The sequence below is a fragment of the Scylla paramamosain genome, chromosome 1 (assembly GCF_035594125.1).
Source record: "Scylla paramamosain isolate STU-SP2022 chromosome 1, ASM3559412v1, whole genome shotgun sequence".
Lineage (NCBI taxonomy): Eukaryota > Metazoa > Arthropoda > Malacostraca > Decapoda > Portunidae > Scylla > Scylla paramamosain.
The window spans coordinates 31932114-31954081 of record NC_087151.1 but is presented as its reverse complement, the minus strand read 5'-3'; the positions used below and the strand labels follow the sequence as shown (position 1 = coordinate 31954081).

The 21968-nt window shown below is 38.3% G+C and overlaps 1 protein-coding gene across 11 annotated transcripts in view; it reads right to left on the bottom strand.

The window, feature by feature from the left end:
* LOC135103914 (ATP-binding cassette sub-family C member 5-like) overlaps window positions 1-21968 on the bottom strand; it is a 106949-nt gene that overhangs the window by 36350 nt on the left and 48631 nt on the right. For all 11 annotated transcript variants that reach the window (XM_064010848.1, XM_064010835.1, XM_064010834.1 and 8 more), the window contains 6 exons: window positions 17748-17881; window positions 9821-9938; window positions 6620-6816; window positions 4806-4955; window positions 361-487; window positions 88-236 (listed from right to left, as the gene is read on the bottom strand). In XM_064010848.1, the coding sequence (XP_063866918.1) occupies window positions 88-236; window positions 361-487; window positions 4806-4955; window positions 6620-6816; window positions 9821-9938; window positions 17748-17881 (875 nt within the window). The remainder of the gene's footprint in view (window positions 1-87; window positions 237-360; window positions 488-4805; window positions 4956-6619; window positions 6817-9820; window positions 9939-17747; window positions 17882-21968) is intronic.

Below are 21968 nucleotides of genomic sequence, written 5' to 3'. Positions count from 1 at the left end.
ACATGCTTCCACTCCCCAGAAAGCTGTTCCTGAGAGCTAATGATTTGTATATACAGAACACCCACACCTAAGAGACAAGGTTCTTACCTTTCATATTCTTCCTTTTCCACACTATCCATATGTGATTTGTACAAAGTAGCATACTCTGTACTGTCTTCCAAAAGCTTGGCATGTAAATCGAACCCAGCAACACGTCCATCTTGTATAAGCAGAACACGGTCACACTGAGGCAGGTACTGATGGAAAAAAAAAAAAGTTTCAATACTTCTATTAATAATCACTTCCAGAAAAAAATAACAAAAACAAAAAAATAATAATAATAAAACAAGGAAATAAATTAATCAAGTTTAGCGGACACACCTGAAGCTGATGTGTTACAAAAATTGTAGTCTTGCCTTGAAGAGCTCTTTTAATGACCCACTGGAAGAGATGGCTGCCCACATGAGCATCAACAGCACTCAGAGGATCATCAAGCAGGTAAACATCTCTGAAACAAAAAGCATTAGAATAAGTTATCTCATTCTCAATGTTCAATGAAATGTGATATAGCTGAAAGGCTCAAAATCAGCACCTTAAGATAGTTTGGGACTTGCATCAGCATGGAATGCATAGATACACACATTCAGATTTTTATTTATTTTATTTATCTATTTTTTTTTTTTTTTTCCACAAAGAAAGCTTATATGATATTCACTGCCCAAATCAGGGAAATGCTGTTGCAAAGACTAAACCTTTCAACCTTCCTAGTGTATCTGTAATGTGTAAGATTGGAATATGAATGTATGATGACTGTGCAATATTGAATTTTATCAGTAATTGTAAAAACGAGTTTATGGTATATTGTTGGTGGTTGGTATGGTTAACTAGTCATTTCACTGAGGTGGTAGGATTAGGGAGTTGCCATGTCAGCAGGTGTGAATGAGAGTTGAAGTGAGGGAGTGGGGAGAAGGAACAAGTCAGTTCAAGCCAGACCTCCACACTACCTGCACCATCAGCTTGTGTCTCACTACAAATAAAGAAGGAAAGACAACTTTATTTATTTGCAGCCTCAAGCCATCTAGGCAGTATGGCTGAAGAGACTAACCTCGACTTGAAGTTGATTCTGGAATTTGACAGAAGAGGAACACAGTCGGTGTTCGAATGGTTAGAGAAGTTGGAGCTCGTGTGTAATCTTCAGAGGGTCAAGAATGTGGCTAGTATGCTCCCTCTCTGTCTTACTTAGGGTGCTTCTGCTGTGTACCTGCAGCTGCCAGAGAAGAGCAGGTTGTCGACAGACAAAATTAAGGAGACCTTGGAGTTTACTTTTTCTGTGGATCCCTACAAGACGTATGAAAAGTTTATCAGCAGGAAGCCACGAACCACCGAACCATCAGACATGTACTTGGCTGAGTTGCGGTGCCTATTGTCTCTGTTTGGTGGACTAGCAGACAAGTCGCTTGCTTGTGCCTTTGTAGCTGGTCTGCCCGAAAACATTTGACAGTTATAGAGAGCAGGATCCCGCATGGAAGACATTACCTTGGACTAGATTTTGACATGTGCTAGGGCGGTCATTAGGGATGATAGTTCCCTCCTTGGGACAATGGAGCCGAGTTTTGGTGCCACAACACAGCCTGGATCGGAGTCACAGAGAGATTGGAGAACTAGTGCAGAGTGGCAGAGGTCACCCACGATAACGCATAAGGTGTTATCGGTGGTGGTGTGGGTCTCATCTCAACCAGGTGTTCAAGAATTGAGAATGGAGAGGAGGCATCAGCACCAGCCTTCTCTCAAGAGGACCAATGAATGAGGTGCTACCAAGTACGGTATTAAGGGGGAAAGAACAGAGTGTTGTGCTTTAGTAGACACGGGGTGTTCCAGTGTTTCTTGTTGTAAGTCGTGGTCAAGAGAGGACGTCGATCTAGTGATTGTGCGTGAAGAGAAGTGGAGATGTGAAAGAATAGGTGACGTGTGCCTTCAGCTTAGTACTGGAGCTTCTGCCAACATCTGTGTGAGTGTGACCACCTCAGTGCCCCTTGGTTTCAAGTTTATCCTTGAAATGAATGGCACTGAAAAGAACATTATATTTCGTGAAGAGTCAATCCAGGAGTCACCAAGCGGTAGGTACAAACTGTCGTCATCAACTGTGACACGTGTCAGTCCACTGACCCAGCAGAATGGAAGCCTGAATGTCAAACAAGTTTGACAGAAGGTCATACCTGATGCTAATTGATTGTGGGCCATCAAAGTTTGCTATATGGCATCATTTGAGACTTCAGAACAGTGCAAGCATCATCAAACAGTTGGAGCCTGTAATTTACAAACAGAGGTGCCTGAGGAATTGTTGACAGACAACGAAACAGTCTTCCAAAGCAGAATGTTTGTACACTTTGTAGAGCAGTGGGGAATGCACCTTCAATTTAGGTGCACCTACATTCCTTCAGGAAATGGAGTAGTTGAAAGAAGTCCTCACACCATCAAGGTAATTGCTGCAAAGAAGAATTGTACCATAGCAGAGGCAGTGTATCTGTATAACGTGACGCCCCATAGTGACTACACATCATCAACTGCCCCAGCAAACATTCTGTACAGGTACACAATTCAAGTCCACAACATGGACCCTCAGCAAGACGACAAGCAAGATGGTAGTGGCCCCTACCAGGTAGAAGAGGAAGTGTGTGCCAAGCTGCTTAATGTTCGCTGTGGTGTTCAACACAACAGAGGCACGGTTATGAAAGTCATGTCCAATCAGGCTATAGAGGTCAACGAAGTCCCCCACCATGTCAATCATCTACGCTGTTGCAACACTCCAGCAATTCCAGTTGAGGCATCAGAGAGCAGCGAGGATGACATGCTCCTGACTCAGGTACCTGCCCAAGTTGATAGCGAGATGGTTGATGAGGAAGGCCACCATGAAACCAATGAGGAGTCTGAACATGAGCTACCGAGGCAATCTTCAAGGATTAGGTGGCCTCATTCCTGTAGTTTTTGTGATTAATATATCAGGGGGTAGTGTAATGTGTAAGATTGGAATATGAATGTATGATGACTGTGCAATGTTGATTTCATTAATAATTATAATAATAAGTTTATGGTGTAATGTTGGGTGGTTGGTATGGTTAACTAGCCATTTTACTGAGGTGGCAGGATTAGGGAGTTGCTATGTAAGCAGATGTGAATGAGCGAGTTAAAGTGAGGGAGTGGGGAGAAGGAACGAGCCAGACCTCTACACTACCTGCAAAATCAGCCTGTCTCACTAAAAATAAAGAAGGAAAGACAACTTTATTTGTTTGCTGCCTCATTATCACAGTTTTTATACTTGAGAGGGTAAAGATTACACTAATCCTCCCTAAAAAATCTCTCATTTTGAAAAGTGTGTGCTGGATGCAGTGGATTCAGAATGGGCATGTAACTCACTAAAGCGAGAATGTTTCAGAATAATCATGCCAAACCTAGGCAGCAGAGGATATTAGTTAGGTGTAGGAAGAAGGAGGAAGGAGGAAGGAACCATCAAGAGAGAGGGACATGTGATGCACCAGGAACCACAAGGCCTACCAAGCATCACGAGGGACAGCCAGGGATGCCTTATGAACCTCTACCGAAGGTGTCACCCCACTACTTCTTCACCCTCACATCACCAGTGAGTCCAGGTGGCCATCCCCCACTTAGACCCCAGCCTGCCTGAGGAACTGAATGAAATCATCCATCCATACGCTACACAGATAAGCATTTCAGGATCCCAAAGCTTTTTTGTTAGTTTAGTTAGGTAGATAGTCCCACCTATGGGTCTTCAGCGCTCAAGAGAGGGGACTAAATAGATAGGAATCCTCTTCAGCCTGGCTCCCATTTTGTCAGTGTTATAGAGTAAAGATATTCATTCATTTGCTCTCTCTCACTCAAACAAGTGATTGTTTCTTTCTTTTTGGTCTACCTCAGTTTACTCCAGTTTATTCCAGTATTTCTTTATTTTTCTTTTTTTTCTTAAAAATATGTGACCAGGGAATCAGAACATATTCCAAAGTGCTTATCTGTGTAGTGTATGGATGGAAGATCTGTTCAGTTTTTCAGGCAGGCCAGTATCTAGGTGAGGGGTGGCTGGTGGCCACCTGGACTTTCCAGCGGTGTGAGGGCAAAGAGGAAGTGAGGCGACGCATTCAGTGGAGGTCCGCAAGGCGTCCCTGGCAGTCCCTCATAGTCCTTGGTAGGCCTCATGGTTTCTTTTGCATTAAATGTCCCTCTCTCTAGGCAGTTCCTTCCTTCTTCCTCCTGCACCTAACTAATATCCTCCTCTGCCTGGGTTTGGCATGATTATTGCAAAACATTCTTATTTTAGCAAGTTACATGCCCATTCTGAACATGCTGCGTCCAATGTGCACTTTTCAAAATAACAAGGAAGTGAATTGGGTGCCCATGAGAGATTTTCAGGAAGGACTAGTTTAATCTCTACCCTCTCAAATATAAAAACCATGATATATTTGTATCATGTCCTCAGAGAAAGGTCCAAGGGGAGGTTCTAGAGAGAGGAAGGGAAATGAAACTGAAGATTTTGACTCTGTAGGAGGGGTTTCAATGATTTCTTGTGATCTTTCATATAAGCCAGAATTTTGATAATAGTCACCAAAGACTGAGCCCCTATTATGCCAACTTATGGAGGTTTTATTGTATACACTGCAGGTCATAATTCATGTGTTCTCATCCTTAAAAGAAATCTTTTTTTCAAACATTTAGACAGAACACCACATACTGGCATGCCCAAAGCATTACACATACAACACAAAGTTGGCTTACTTTTTACCCCCAAATTTAAGAGATCTTTATTTGAAACGTACCTGTCAGCATATATTGCTCTGGCAAGTGAAACCCGCTGCTTCTGACCTCCAGAAAGATTTATGCCACGCTCTCCTATTTCAGTCATATCTCCAGCTGGCATTGTTTCAATATCTTGTGAAAGACTGCAGGCATGAATAACCCTATAATATCTGAAAAGTAAAAATGGTATGAAGTGATATACTGAATCAAATTTTCCATACACTACGTTTTACTGAAGCAATTTTTGGAGGGAAAGCCTATGCTATTTTTCCAAAACAGTAATTAAATAGTCAAAGTAAGAAAAAAATCAGCAGTATTGACTGATGAGAACACTGTGTACTTAGAATGGCTGAGGTATAACACTTTGTATCATGGGAATATTAATCGCAAATATTTGAGTCTATCACAGAAAGAGAAAAATAAAGAAAATGTATCAATGACTGCAAGGCCAACATCACCATGAAGTATATGAGAGTTAGGCAGCACTGTCATCACAAAGCCATCATGTCACTACACATAATCTCTTCTCAATTTTGTACAATCATTTTTGCTTGAATGACAAGTGATATTACGAGTATATATCCTTGAAAAATAAACTGAGTAAGCAACTTGCACTGACAGGTGGCTGGGTAGCAGCAATGCTGCCTATCTCTCTTGTACTTAATAATAGCATCAGCCTTACATTTACTGATATATTTTATCAATTCTTTATTACTTGTGATGGGCTTGAATCCTGTTATTATCGTTTTTTAGTATTTATGAGATGTATTAAAATATTCTACACTATCCTTTCAAGTTTCACACTTACTTTCTTCCTAAGGCGTAGTGCTAAACTCGAGGATCACTATTTAAAACACTGAAAAACACTTATTTATTCCAGCCACATGGCCTAGAACTGTGTGAATATGTGTTTTATTCTACCATCTAGTGTGACCCAGCAGCATGGCAGTGCAGCATGGCTGCATCTAGAACTGTGTGAATGTGTTTTGTCCTCACATCTGGGATGATGTAGCAAAAGCAGTAGTGCAGAACTGCTGCATCTAGAACTGTGAATGTGTGTGCTTTATCCTCACATCCAACAAGATGCAACAGTGGGGGGGTGAGGTCCAGCCACAGCATGATGGAGTGTGGTGCTGCTACAGCATGATGCCGTGCTGAGTACCTGATGTGGTGGCGCTGCAGTTGAGACAATTCTCATTTGTTTGTGTGTTTTCAAAATGCAATGGCATTGTTGCCATATAGTGACACCAAACTCTCTCTCCCATATTCTTACATGCAAGCCAGTGTGACTGGTATTGTGGGAAACAAATGGTTTACCCACATAAATAATCCATGCTCAGGAATGTGAGATGTTGACAGAAATACATATAAAATATATAGCACACATGTATATTTTTAGTACATATGTATATATTTTTAGTATCTGTGACACCAATGGCAGGAAGACATGACCCATGAGCAATGAAAGTGTAAAACTTAGGAGGGTACTGCAATTATGACACAAATGTAAAACATTGTGAAAACAATATATATTAGTGTTCAGCTTATAAACTCAGGTACACAGCTCACTAATGTTTGCTCAATGAACAAATTATAACTGTGATGCCCTTTGAGGGGTGAGTTCCATGGAGAGATACTGTTCTTTCTTCTGCTTTGGAAATTTTATTATTTTGCTAATGACTGCCAACATAATCAAAATTTTTTTCACTTAAAGTAACCAAGGGCATTCCTTAAATCCCAGAGAGTATTAAAAAAAATTCAATGTCCTATCCATATCCAGGCATGCTAGAAGACTACAGACAGAACTGGACTGGAATAGTAACATAAGCCTCACCTTTTGGCATCAAATGATTCATCAAGGAGAATGTTGTCCCTGAGGGTTGCATTGAGTATCCATGCTTGCTGTCCTACATAGGCACAGGTGCCTTGTAAGTCAACGCAACCTTTTTCGAGCCTCATATGGCCCAGTGCAGCACTTATCAAAGAAGACTTTCCAGCACCCACACCTCCACATACACCAACCAGCTCACCCTGTAGGTGTATGAAATGCCTTAATCCTCATGCAGAATTTTAATATACTATAAGGGAAGCTTTTTTAATATAACTTTAATTAAGTTTAGGAATTTCCACAAATAGCATAACAGTATAGGTAGGAATGACTTTTAAAAGAAATTACAATTTATGATGAAATGAAGGACGCAAAAATAACAAAGCAAATTTTAAATCATTACATAATGTCTATGTGATGATCTCTTAAGACTTTAAACTATGTGGTGAATGATAAGCAATGTACAACTGGTTCCATAATTGATGAAGCAGCCACTCTACCACTTATTTTAAGCTAAAGCGACATGTCAACTCAAGGGATATTATTAGGTAAATATCACTGGCCAGAAGTCATGACATGTCAATTAAACAACACCTTTCCTAACCCCACTCTATGTCCACTCCCCATCCCCACTCCCTCCATGTTTCTACATTTCTCATACCCCTCTGCCTATCACCTCCATCTAAGCCCTCCAGCCCCTCAACCCTTCTCTCTCTCTCTCTCTCTCTCTCTCTCTCTCTCTCTCTCTGGCAATTGAGATTTATTGGAAATAAAGACTAAAAATCCTGATATATATAATTACTTTCTTAAAATTGTAATGGCAGGACAGCTTCCTTTATCTTTCATCTTTCCTTTGCTCTTCAGTAACTAATCCATAAACCCAAGGGAATGCTGCCCTCTCACAGCCACCATTTCCGTGCTCCAAGCTATGAGTGTCATGTGCGTGCGTGCGTGTGTGCGTGCGTGCGTGCGTGCGTGTGAGTGTGTGTGATTTATATATACTGTCCTGAATGTGAAAGTTAAAAGATATATACAGTGGAACCTCAGTTCTCAAACTTAATTCACTCCTGTATGCTGTTTGAAATCAGAAATTTCCCCATTGGAATCAATGTAAACTGGATTAATCTGTTTCCAGACACCAGTCTACATTTTCTTAGTGGCTTATGACAGATGCTCCCACAACCAAGATGGCTGCTTCACATCTCCACCTCACAAATTATTTATTCAGAAAGGATGTATTGAATGAACATTGTGACACAACTTATCAGAAGATACTGTTTAGACTGATCTACCGAAAGAAGCCTTACAGTGGGACACAGAAAGGAGCAACCCACTTACTGCCAAAATGAAGGTGATCATAACACTTAAACATCTTGCTGCTGGGAAAAGTTACTGGAAAAATGCAGTGATGCTGTTGGGGGCCATTGAGAGAGCAATAAGTGGCTCAGGATTACTCATGAGCACCAAAAACTGTTTGTTTACATCAAGGCTTTTCAATGGGATCACATTTACATTATTTCAAAGATTGAATTACTGTCTTACACTTTCTCTCTCCTCCAAATAAAAAAAAAGTAAATATTTATAGAAACTATAAATTAGATATAAACGGCAGCTTTTGCTGTCTCTAGATAACTGAAATCAAGTAACTTTGTTCTAGAACTGAATTATGGTAATGCAACCGAAGCAATAATCAGCAAATTTTTTTTCAAAAACTGATTTGTTCATAAAAGGGAGGCATTTGGTAACCGAGGTTCCACTGTGTATGTGCATATATGTATATATATATATATATATATATATATATATATATATATATATATATATATATATATATATATATATATATATATATATATATATATTTTTTTTTTTTTTTTTTTTTTTTTTTTTCTTTTTTTTTAAGAGGGACACCAGCCAAGAGCAACAAAAATACAATAAAAAAAAACCTACTAAGATGCCAGTCCTTGAATAGGATCCAAAGCAGTAGTAAAAACTGGATATATATATATATATATATATATATATATATATATATATATATATAAAGAATCTCTCTCTCTCTCTCTCTCTCTCTCTCTCTCTCTCTCTCTCTCTCTCTCTCTCTCTCTCTCTCTCTCTCTCTCTCTCTCTCTCTCAGCCATTTAGGACAGTACATACAGTGTAACACACCCACACACAAAGTGCATTTCATATTTTCTCACACTCTCATGACCACTGCCATAAAAGGCAGCCAGTCTTACCATTGAAACAATTCCCAGTAGACACAAGTGTGATCATTCACATCTCTTCCATCTTGTGCCTGTCTTCCTACTTAAGTACTCTCTCTCTCTCTCTCTCTCTCTCTCTCTCTGTCTCATACTTAAATGTTCATGACAATTTTTACAATATAAAACACACACACACATCACAAGTAGCTCAGGTGGAGGGTGATGAGAGGTCATTATTCCCTTGGGTATATGGATTAACTTCTGGAGAGAGAGAAAGATGGAGAGGGGATAAAGGATACTGTACTTCTTGTAAATGTAAGCGACAATTTATGTAGATTACATTATACTCACCTTTGTTTAATAACAGAACTGTCATTACAAAGTATCCATAGGTTTTGTGGTTTTTATTTTTATTTCTACAAAATGAGTTTGTCAGAGAGAGAGAGAGAGAGAGAGAGAGAGAGAGAGAGAGAGAGAGAGAGAGAGAGAGAGAGAGAGAGAGAGAGAGAGAGAGAGAGAGAGAGAGAGAGAGAGAGAAGGGGGGGCATGAGAGGTATGAGAAGCACAGGGGTGGGGAAGAGGGATGGGAAGGGGGATGTGGAGGGGGAGAGGAAGATGGCAGACCTAAGATTAAGATACACATCAGGGGCAGCTACAGCCAATAACAGCTGCCATGAAAACAGGATGACGTCACTTTTGTTAGAAATATAGGTAGGAAAACTGCTTCATCTAGTATGGAGCCATCTGTACAATCAAATAATCTTCCCTTTGCTTTTCTTATCTTTCTATCCTTTCAAGAATTTTTTTTTCCCTTCTTCACAGGCATTATCTCACTAAAGCAGAAAGAGATCAAATTGCATACCATCAATGAATTCCATAATCAGCAACTACAAATAAGGATATGAATGTATACTGACCCACTTAATAAAAATACTGGTATAGCACTTGGATGAGCTTATAAATATGATAACAAAATAGTCTGCTTTTTTTTTTTTTTTACCTTGTTTATAGTGAAATTCAGTCCAAATAAAACTTCAACATGGTGGAGCTCCATCTCTTGAGATAGTAACTGGTCTGCTTGGGATGGCACTTTTTTATTGGATTCCTTCTTCTTGATGCTATAATGAAATGAGAGCAATTTTAGTTACACACACACTCACACATCACCTTGACACTGAACCAGTTGGACATAATCATAAGGTATCTGAGAAAGAGAAATTACTTAAGTTGAAGGATGTAGCATCTTTACAAACTATTTCATAGCAATAGGAAGCTGTAAAATATTTTGGAAAGAAAATCATATATATATATATATATATATATATATATATATATATATATATATGGTAAATAAAACTAAGGGAACAGTGCAGTGGTAAGATAGCTGTGGCTGACCAACATCCACTTGAGCCTCAGTAATCATCTAACCTTGTCAGTTAATGAATCAGTCATGTGGATACCTTGTGTCATGTCATGGGTCCAATTTCCAGTCACTCGCTCTCATGGCTACTTTTTCAATCAATTTCTCAGCATTTTGAAACAAAATGTCTGGATAGTTCTTCCAGGAAGCTTTTATAAAAAAAAGTGATAAAAAGGGAAAATCGAAGAATGAAAATATAAAAGTCCACATTAGCATATTTTTGAAAGTATAAGATCATTAAAAGTGAAGGAGAAGAGGATAAGGATGGAAAGAACAGAGGACTGATAAATATATATGTATATATATATATATATATATATATATATATATATATAGAGAGAGAGAGAGAGAGAGAGAGAGAGAGAGAGAGAGAGAGAGAGAGAGAGAGAGAGAGAGAGAGAGAGAGAGAGAGAGAGAGAGAGAGAGAGAGAGAGAGAGAGAGAGAGAGAGAGAGAGAGAGAGAGAGAGAGAGAGATTTACTTCTTTAAAAAAAAAGTAAGAAACCATACAGTACTAATTGTTGCTAGAGTTATGAGTTCTCATGTCTTATGCATAGCATTGTTGGGTGGTGATGGCTGTCATGAGGCCTCATAAATGTTGGCACATCCAAGATAGCTAAACAACTTCACAAAGGTCGGCACTGAAATTTTATCACAAGAAAATATCTTTTTGTCCAGTATAACAGTGGCAATTTTCTGATGTAGTCTGCAAAAGAATGATGATAGCTCATAGTGAAGTTAGTAGAAGTAGATGTAGAGTTTTAACATTTGTGAGAATAGTTCCAAAGTTTTTCATAGTTGTAAGGCTCTTCTTTTTCTGTTCTATAGTTTATATTCCATACAATATTTCCTTGTTTTCTAATACTTTGTGATGACCTGTCAGTGAAAAAGAAAGAGTAAAGTAGTAAGAGTAAAGTTATGTAAGAGGGCCAATGGCCATGGGCAACAAAAATCTGAATAAAAAAATGCCCCACTTAAATGCCAGTTCCCAGAGCAATGGCAAATAGAATGATCAAATAGCAGAAGGTAAGTCTTGAAATCTCCCTCTTGAAAGAGTTCAAGTCATAGGAAGGAAGAAATACAGAAGCAGGCAGGGAGCTCCAGAGTTTATCAAAAAAAAAAAAAGGGATGAATGACTGAGAATGCAGGTTAACTCCTGCATTACAGAGGTGGACAGAATAGGGGCGAGAGAAGGAAGAAAGTCTTGTGCAGCATGGCTGTGGGAAGATGGGAGGCATACAGTTAGCAAGATCAGAAGAGCAGTTAGCATGAAAATAATGGTAGAAGACAGCAAGAGATGTAACATTGCAGAGATGAGAGAGTCTGGAGACAGTCAGTTAGAGGAGTTGATAAAACAAAAAGCTCTTGATTTCATCCTGTCTAAAAGAGAGATACGAGTGGAACCACCCATACAAGTGAAGCATACTTCATACATGGACAGATAGGGCCCCTGTATAGAGTTAGCAGTCAGGGGGGATGAGAAAAACCAGCAGGGATGACTCAGCAAACCTAACTTCATAGATGCTGTTTTAGCTATAAATGAGATGTGAAATTTTCAGCTTAGATTATAAGTAAAGGACAGACCAAGTATGTTCATTGCAGAAGAGGAGAACAGCTGAGTGTCATTGAAGAAGAGGGGATAGTTATATGAAAGATTGTGTTGAACTGATAGATGGAGGAATTGAATTTTTGAGGCATTGAACAATACTAAGTTTGCTCTGCCCCAATCAGAAATTTTAGAGATCAGAAGTCAGGCATTCTGTGGCTTTCCTACCTAAGCTGTTTACTTCTTGAAGGGTTGAACGTCTACAAAAAGACGTGGAAAAGTGCAGGGTGGTATCATCAGTGTAGGAGTGGATAGGACAAGAAAAGTTTGAGGCCATGGCTCCCTGGGGGAGGCCATGTAGCAGAATGTAGGGGACCATAATCTGAGGATATGTTTAGCAGGTAGGCAGCCAGTGGAGGGAAATTACAGGTTCAGTACAAATTGATAGATTACATAGACAAATGGCTTTTCAACACCTACCATTTTCATCAACTTATTCCTGTGAGGCTTCATTTTCTCAACTATTCCACACTAAAATGAAATATTACAACAGACAAAGTGAAGCATGACCTACAGTGTGTTTTAAGGGAAACAAAACCATGAATCAAGAAGTTTATTGATAATCTGGAATGGGGATTCAAGTAAAGGAAACATGAACCTGGCATGAATATTCAGAAGAAAATTGGGAGGAGATGGGTGTGTGGCCACTGAAGGCTATGGTTGTGGCATTTAATTATGACTCCCTATGATTGCATTTCACTTCAGAATTATAGTCATCAGATTTGTCAGATTTAAAGATCAGATCATATGGCGTGGGATTAATAAACTTTTAAACCAGTGGAATTCTATTTTATTTTGTTTCTTGTTTGTTTACTGTTTAAACAGCTTTCCACAATAATGCCATTTATTGATTACTCTACATATAGACATTTTTTTTACGTGCATTATGTTACTTCTTTAGTACCACTTCAATAATTATATGAGAATCAGCAAAGGCAAACTACAAATTTCTTTATCAATACTTAACAAAAGAAAATAGCAAATGGAATCAATAAAATTACAGGATTTACTAGAGTGGTTTTTATATGTAGGCAGTCACTGTAGTTATGGGCAATGGTTGGCAGTGGGCCATGGTCAAGGATCATGTATGAAAAGTGGGTAATGACCTGAAGAAGTTTGGGAACCACTGGCTTAGATCATTGATGAATAATAGGAAGAGAGTGGGTAACATCATTGTTAATAGACTTAGGAGAACAGTGACCATCTACCACAGCAGCAATAGAATGGTCAGGAAGCAAATATGAGATGAAGTTACAGAGAGAAAGATAGAGGCCATAAGAGGATAGTTTGGAAATCAAAGCTTTTTGCCAACTCTGTCAAAAAGCTTTCAGTATGTTTAAGGCAACAGTGAAAGTTTCACCAAAATCCCTAAAAGAAGATAATGAAAATCAGTAAGGAAAGCCAGATGATCACCAGTAGAGCAGCCTCAACAGAACCCATACTGGCAATCAGATATAAAGCTGTGAAGTGACAGATGTTTAAGAATCTTCTGTTGAGGATAGACTGAAAAACTTTAGAGGGGAAGGAAATTAAAGCAACAGGATGGTAGTTTGAGAGATTAGACCAGTCATCCTTTTTAGGAACAGATATGGGCATGATTATAATTACTAATCAAAAAATCATAATCCATGGCTCTGATTACATAATCATAATCAAATCATAATAAAAAAATTGGTAACTCATATAATCATAATCAGATCATAATCATATTTTTCTTGATAATAATCAATGATTAAAATGTGATTATTGTGATTATTTCTTTGTAATTTCCATGAAGCACTTTGTTTTCAAGTCCAAATATGTTTTGAAAGCTGAGCACCATCTCATGTTTTTACTTGCTTATCTCCCATGATATACGAGTATCAGTCAAATGCACACAAAGATTGTACATGTTTCAACAGACTTGAAATGCAGTACTGGTAAAAATTATTACTGCCAGGCTGGTGTGGGAGTGCACAGTCACAGGGTTACATATGAAACATGTTGTCTGTGTAATTACTGTAATGTATGTATCAATTGTGAAACTGTCTATCATTGTGTGTGTGTGTGTGTGTGTGTGTGTGTGTGTGTGTGTGTGTGTGTGTGTGTGTGTGTGTGTGTGTGTGTGTGTTGTAGTATTGTATCACCCAACACATTTGTACATGCACATGCTGCTGGCTATGTAAGGCAAACAACACATTTGTACATGCACACACTGCTCCCTTATTTGAGGTAAACAGCTGGTAGATTCATCATTCCACTCCACTCCACTCCACTCCACTCCTCAACAAGTACATCTCTAGATCTTTACAGGGAAATCAATACAGGACCATTTTAATGGCAGCTCCAAGGCAGATCCTATTACTCAAGTGAAAATGAAATGCAAGCATTGTGACAAGGTTGTTGGAAGCAACATTCAACAGACTTCAAATTTTCATACTCACATGAAGGTAAGGTAACATGTAATAGTATCATATCATCAACTTCAAAAACAAACTACCTAATTAATTTTATCAACTGTTCGGTAAATTGAAAATAACTGTCTTTTCTTATTTTTCACAATAATTCCAAGTTTTTCTGTTAATAACTTCATAATAGAAGGACAGAAACTTTCATGTGCTTTTTTTCACGAGGAAGGTGCTATATGTCAAAAGAAAATGGAAGTAAACTGACTTAGGTAAATTTGTTGACTTTCTCAAAGGTGAATGCTGACATCAGCCCAAAAATGCAACCTGATGAAACAGCAGTAACAAGATGTTTCGCTCCCTTCTCAACAATGATCCAGCCAAGCTTGATCATTTAAACTGTCCAGTAAAGCTAACCAAATGTGAACTTGATCTCATCAAGACATCTTGACACCATTTGAAGTAGCAACTCTAGAGTATCAGGGAGAGAATGTTGTAATGTCAGGCAAAGTAATTCCATGCATTCATGGACAGAAAGCTGAGCCTGAACAACTGTCACAGACATACAAGTCAGAGATGATTACTACTCTCAAAACCTCAATCGAGAAAAGATTGAAGATCTATGAAGACATGTATATGTTTCATCTGGGTTCACTCCTAGATCCACACTTTATGATGGACTGGTACTCACTAGAAATCATGTTCATGAAATCCCTACTGAAGTCTAAAATAGATGAAATTATGCTTACTAACACTGAAGAAAAAAGGGTTCCCTTCAGGAAAATAAGAAGGCCCCTACAAAAAACTGCAAGCTGTTCAGATTCATGACACCATCAGCATCAACAAGCTCTTCCCTCTGTATATTAACATCAACTTTATCACAAGTAGGATTCTACCTGAGTCAGCCAAGAACAGAGGATGACAGTGATCCCCTTCTCTTCTGGGAATAGAATCAGTCAACATTACCTCAACTAACTATACTGGGTATACGTTATCTGTGTATCCCAGCATCATCAGCTCCAGTTGAGAAACTTTTTTCTCTTGCTGGGAAAGTCTTTCATCCTGAACGATACAGAATGATCAATGTTCACTTTGAGGAGTTGATGTTTATCAAGTGTAACCAACACATAGAAAATTAGAAATTACATGAGAAATAATCTAGCCTATAAGAAATCATGTGTATAACAAGTTCCATATTTTTCAAAGAGAAATACTTTGTTTTCATTATTGTTGTGAAAGCCTGTAATCATGATTTGAAATAAATTCATAGAAGTAATGTATTATGCACTGTAAAGCAAAATCAAATCAAATCTCTTACACACAATGCATGTTTTTAATACCATTAGTTATTAAATGATTTAAACGGTTACATTACTGTGCTCAAATATGGAACAGTGCACCTAATAGATGTACAGTAAAATCCCTCTCATCCGGCATTCGAGTATCCGGCAGCTTCAAGTATCTGACACATTTTTCCCTGAGCCTTAAAATCAATAAAAAATCAATGCGTACTCATAAAATTTATTAAAATTCCCGTGCGAGGCATACTTTGTCCCCTCGCCACCCGAGCGCACTGCTTTGCACCTTTGTGTTTACTCAGTGACTCAGTCCCGCGTGTGCACTGTTTATCGCCTGACACCTTCATCATGCCTAAAGTTGTAGAAAAGAGGAAGTGTGTTGTGCTTACACTTAAGCAGAAGGTAGACATTTGTCGACAATTAGAGAGAGGTGAAAGCAGACAGCAACTAATGGCGGAATATGGTGTGGGCTCATCAACTATTTATGACATTAAATCCCAAACGAAAAAGTTGCAGGATTACCGTATTTTACGGCTTATAAGACGCTGCACCGTGGAAGACGCACCCTAATATTTTATTAATATTAATATTATATTATTAATATTATATATATTATTAACATATATATTATTAATATTATATATTATTAATATTAATATTAGTATTATATGATTCGAATCAAAATCAAGAGTGGGAAGGCTGCCGCCTGCCACTGTCAGTACCATAAGAAACAGAGCGTGCTACAGGGCAGAGGTTATGCTTAAGGCTAAGCTTGTGGTTCAGCTCCAGGAAGGATTATGGTATTGGAAATACTTGTAACAGCTAAGTACTGAGTTTACATCATATAAAAGGTTGAATTAAATAGTACTTAATCTAACATCATAGCGTAATGACTCATCATACAAATCCACATCGATATCGGTCAAGTGTACAAGCTCCCTTGAGCCTGGGTGTTGCCTCACAATACAACATTCGTCTTGGAAGACGCACTGGTATTTTTCAGGGTATTTTTTTGGAAAAAAAGTGTGTCTTATAAGCTGTAAAATACGGTACATGAAAGCCACCGACACCCCAAAGGCAGCGGAAAATCGTCACACACTGCAGTATCATCGTGGTGAAATGATGGACAAAGTGTTATACGAGTGGTTTAGCTTGAAAAGATCAGAAGGACATAATTTCACTTCTATTCAAGTATCCGGCAACTGTCAAGTATCCGGCATGTCAGCGGTCCTGCTGGTGCCGGATAAGAGGGATTTTACTGTAGTTTGCTACTTATTTAGGCATTGTACTTAATCACTGCTAATCAATATCTTTTTATAATCATAACAAAATGTGATTATAATCATAATCTAATCCTAATCATACACGAAAAGAAAAACAATAATCATAATAAAAAATAGCAAAACTAAAGTAATCATAATTTAATCACAATTTAATCACAAGGCTTATGAATATGGTGGAAAACACCATCCCAGCACTGAAACCATGGTGCCATAGAAACAGCAAAGAGCAGAAGGCAAAACAGATATATACATCATCATCAAGAGCAGAGGTGCTGAAAAAAAAAAACCATGGGGAAGACACACTTGGCAGTGGGAAAAAGGGAAGACCAGAAGGGAGGTGAGCCAGGATCTGGGAGTCCACATGGGGGCAAATCCAATGTCAGGTCCCACTGAGGATATGAGCATGGGTCAGGGTCCTCAAAGGAAGCCTGATGCAGCTTGCATCTTGAGTTGCATGCCCAGGCAACTAAAGCAGGATCAAAACTGGTAAAAACCAGAATGAGGAGGTGCCAGACCCAGCAACAGCTGTCTATAGAGCACAAAACACACACACTTGAAAATGCAGAAATCCTTGAAGTGTACTAATACTGTACATGTCACTCCCCACAGTGGCACCCATGCAGCAACACCCAAGGGTAGCACTTGCAAATGAGTTGAGTTGAATGAGACAGTCACTCTATATTTGCCCTTTTCTATGACCTCTTTTTCACTGAGTGTTTATTGTAGATAGTCACCTACTTGTATGTAGTTGTTGCAATTTGCCAAGTCCAGACTTCAATCTCAAATACGCTGATCCAAGTCCTGTGCATAAAGCATTGGCACAAAGTGGCCACCAAAAATGTAAAAAAGTTGCATTTTTGGGTATTCCTGATTTTGACAATTAATGGGCAGATGTATGGACCAGATGGCAAGCTGCTAAAAAGTGAAAAGCTCTTACCTCTCAGTGTTTCTTTTTTCCTTCTGTAGGGAAACAGCATCCCAAGCAAGTGTTGCATTTTGGAATGCTACGGCAACACTTGAATCTTCAGGATTTCCACGATAAGGAGTTAATTCTTCCATCACTAACATTCTCTGAAAAGGCACAAAAGTATGTCAGAACAATTTAAGCACATAAAACATGAGAAGGCCTTATAACATTATATTCACTATGACAATATGTTGAACAAATTAGGCCAAACATATTTATACAATATTACTGTATATATTATTCAATATGGAAGGAGTTATTTTATTAGTTTCAACAGCAACTTTTAAATTCTATTAAAAATTAGTGCCATGAATAACAAGAATTTCAAATTCTAGTTAATACTTACATTTAGCTCTATAGTTAATTAATTAGAAAAGTATTTCTAGCAAGATCATCTAATTAATTCCCCAAAGTTGGAAAACACAATCCACATTAAATTAGTAATGCAAATCTCTATGAAAATATTAATGCTCTCTACAACTAAAACATGAGGCTACATGACATCTGCACAATGCAAAAACTAAACCATCAATATTTTGGCATATAGTAATGGAATCTATAACTTATACAGAAATACATAAGCAAATATCTTGTACCTCAAGCATATCAATTTGTTTACAAAATTATTAAAGTATACTTCAATATTTCAGATTCACATAGATCAATTAATTGATAACTGAAAGCATATTACAAATCATTATGTAATGCAAGAAACATTTATTCTCACTTTTGATTTTACATGTAAAAATCTTCATAGTTATATATATATATATATATATATATATATATATATATATATATATATATATATATATATATATATATATATATATATATATATATATATATATATATATACAAATCTTTATAGTCAAACCAATCTGATAATGCTGCTAGACAAAGATTCATAAGTTGCCAAATTAGTAATGGTTCATAATAAACAAATGAAAGCACCATACTCACAGAGAAAGATAGCAACAAACTAAGTAATCATGCCTTTGAACCAGTGCAGTTTATAAAGCAAAGCAAAGCTGACATTACTGCATTGTCTGCAATTAAACAAAGAACATCAAAATACATTTGAAAGTTTTCTAAAATATACTATTAGAGGACATCAATTGCAAATCATCATGAACAATTATAGTTCCCCAAAATTTCATGTATTTCTCTCTCTCTCTCTCTCTCTCTCTCTCTCTCTCTCTCTCTCTCTCTCTCTCTCTCTCTCTCTCTCTCTCTCTCAAACGTACCAATATTTTGAAATTTAATATAGAAATCTGTGTATCTAGCTTCACTACAATCTAACAGGTTAGAAGCAACAAACTAAAAATATTATGTAAGTAAAATCAATCCTTTGTATAGTGTTCACCCCAAAATACACCAACTACCTATACTAACAAATCAAGATGTTCATAAGCAACATTAAAATTTCTTATTCCTAGTTATCTAGGAAATGTAAATAATTAGAGAAACCCCATGCTAGCTAGTGTCTCACCTTTTCCCATGCTCTCATGCCTTTTATCAAGTCTTGTGTATGTTCAAATGATTGTGCTGTATCTATCATTATTTATTGTGCCAAGCCTAATTGTGCAACCATGTCCACTAAATGTCCTGCATCATTTTGTGCTACTAAAAAAATCATGAAAAAGCCTAAATCTGAACACAAAGCTGAAGATCAACTATAGTGAGGGTGGGGTGTGGGGGATGGGGGGAGCTCCATTGCCTAGATCCTTTGTTTGCCCCATTTTTTTTTTTATCTTTTATTGCTTCATTTATTTCCATAATATGATTTATGTAGCTTATTCTAAAAGGATATGTACAAATATATATAAAGTATGTGCATTAAAATACAGAAAATTAATTGGAGAGTTAAAGTAATAGGCCTAGGAACACATCCCCTTTTTTCCCATTTAACCTTAAACTCACTATATGATGGACTGCCATACGATTGGGTTTTTAGAAACATAACCCAATCATAAAACAAGGCTAAGATATATATATATATATATATATATATATATATATATATATATATATATATATATATATATATATATATATATATATATATATATATATATATATATACTCGAGTTGACAGAATGACGGTTTGAAGATTTTAAGGAGGAGGCAGTAGACACCTGCCGAAATGATAATTACTCCCAGTGAGGTCTAAAGCACTATTAAGGGGGTGCTGTGAACTTATCATTAAACCCAGCTGTGACCTCACTGAACGTTTCCCTTTGTGTCTCACAACACAAGGGGGCAGTCACAGCCCGCCCTCTAAAGACAACTCTCTTCCTCCACACAAAACTACATGCACCTAATAACACACACACCCTTCACTCAAAAATTTTAAAATCATCATGGCGACTCCTACATCAGCCTCGGACTCCCCATCTGGGGAGGGGACCATAAATGTCCCCAGGTCGGACTGTCTTTCTGTCGACGACCCTAAGTGTCTTGACACCCCCCTCAACTTTTTCTTCATTAACTTCTGCAACATTCGCGGTCTAAGATCTAATTTTCAATCTGTAGAACACCACCTCTCCTCTTCTAAACCTCATCTTCTTTTCCTCACTGAAACTCAAGTGTCTGAGGCAACTGACAGTAGCCCCTTTTCTGTTCCCTCATACTTTCTCTATCCTCATTTTCGATCCAAAGTTGGATGCTGCGTTTATGTGCGCGATGACTTAACCTGCTCTCAAGCCCACGCTCTTGAATCTTCCGAGTTTTCCACCATCTGGCTACGACTAGAGTCACTCTCATACTAAATTTATCTGTGCTGTATACCGCTCACCTAACTCCTCTGACTATAAGAAATTCTTTGACTACTTAATTTCCAAAGTGGAGCACAATCTGACCCTCTTCCCTTTTGCAGAGATCTCCATTCTTGGAGACTTCAATGTTCACCACCAGCTTTGGCTTTCCTCTCCCTTCACTGACCATCCTGGTGAACTAGCCTACAACTTTGCTATCCTCCATGACCTAGAGCAATTGGTGCAACACCCTACTCGTATTCCTGACAGTCTTGGAGATATGCTCAACATTCTTGACCTTTTCCTGACCTCTAATCCTTCTGTTTATGCTGTCACCCTTTCTTCTCGGTTGGGCTCCTCCGATCATAATCTCATATTTATTTCTCATATCTTGTCCTATCACTCCAATCCCTCCTCAGGATCCCCCTAAGCGAAGGTGCCTCTGGCGTTTTGCTTCTGCTAGTTGGGGGGACCTGAGGAGGTATTTTGCTGATTTTCCTTGGAATGACTACTGCTTCCGTGTCAGAGACCTGTCTTTGTGTGCTGAGCGCATAACAGAGGTGATAGTGTCTGGCATGGAGGCATACATTCCTCACTCTTTTTCTCGTCCTAAACCTTCTAAACCTTGGTTTAACACAGCTTGTTCTCGTGCTATACATGATAGAGAGGTGGCCCACAAAATGTACTTAAGCCTTCCATCACCAGAATCTCATGCACTTTATATTTCTGCCCGGAACCATGCCAAGTCTGTTCTCCAACTAGTCAAAAACTCCTTCATTAACAGAATATGTCAAAACCTTTCAAGATCTAACTCCCCTCGTGATTTCTGGCATCTAGCCAAAAATATCTCCAATAACTTTGCTTCTTCTTCTTTCCCTCCTCTATTTCAACCAGATGGCACCACTGCTATCACATCTATTTCTAAAGCTGAACTCTTTGCTCAAACCTTTGCTAAAAACACTACCTTGGACGATTCTGGGGTTGTTCCTCCCTCTCCTCCACCCTCTGACTACTTCATGCCATGTATTAAAATTCTTCGCAATGATGTTTTCCATGCCCTCGCTGGCCTAAACCCTCGGAAGGCTTATGGACCTGATGGGGTCCCTCCTATTGTTCTCCAAAACTGTGCCTCCGTGCTTGCAACTTGCCTAGTCAAACTCTTTCAGCTCTGTCTGTCAACATCTACCTTTCCTTCTTGCTGGAAGTTTGCCTATATTCAACCTGTTCCTAAAAAGGGTGACCGTTCTAATCCCTCAAACTACCATACTATTGCTTTAATTTACTGCCTATCTAAAGTTTTTGAATCTATCCTCAACAGGAAGATTCTTAAACATCTATCACTTCACAACCTTCTATCTGATCGCCAGTATGGGTTCCGTCAAGGCCGCTCTACTGGTGATCTTCTGGCTTTCCTTACTGAGTCTTGGTCATCCTC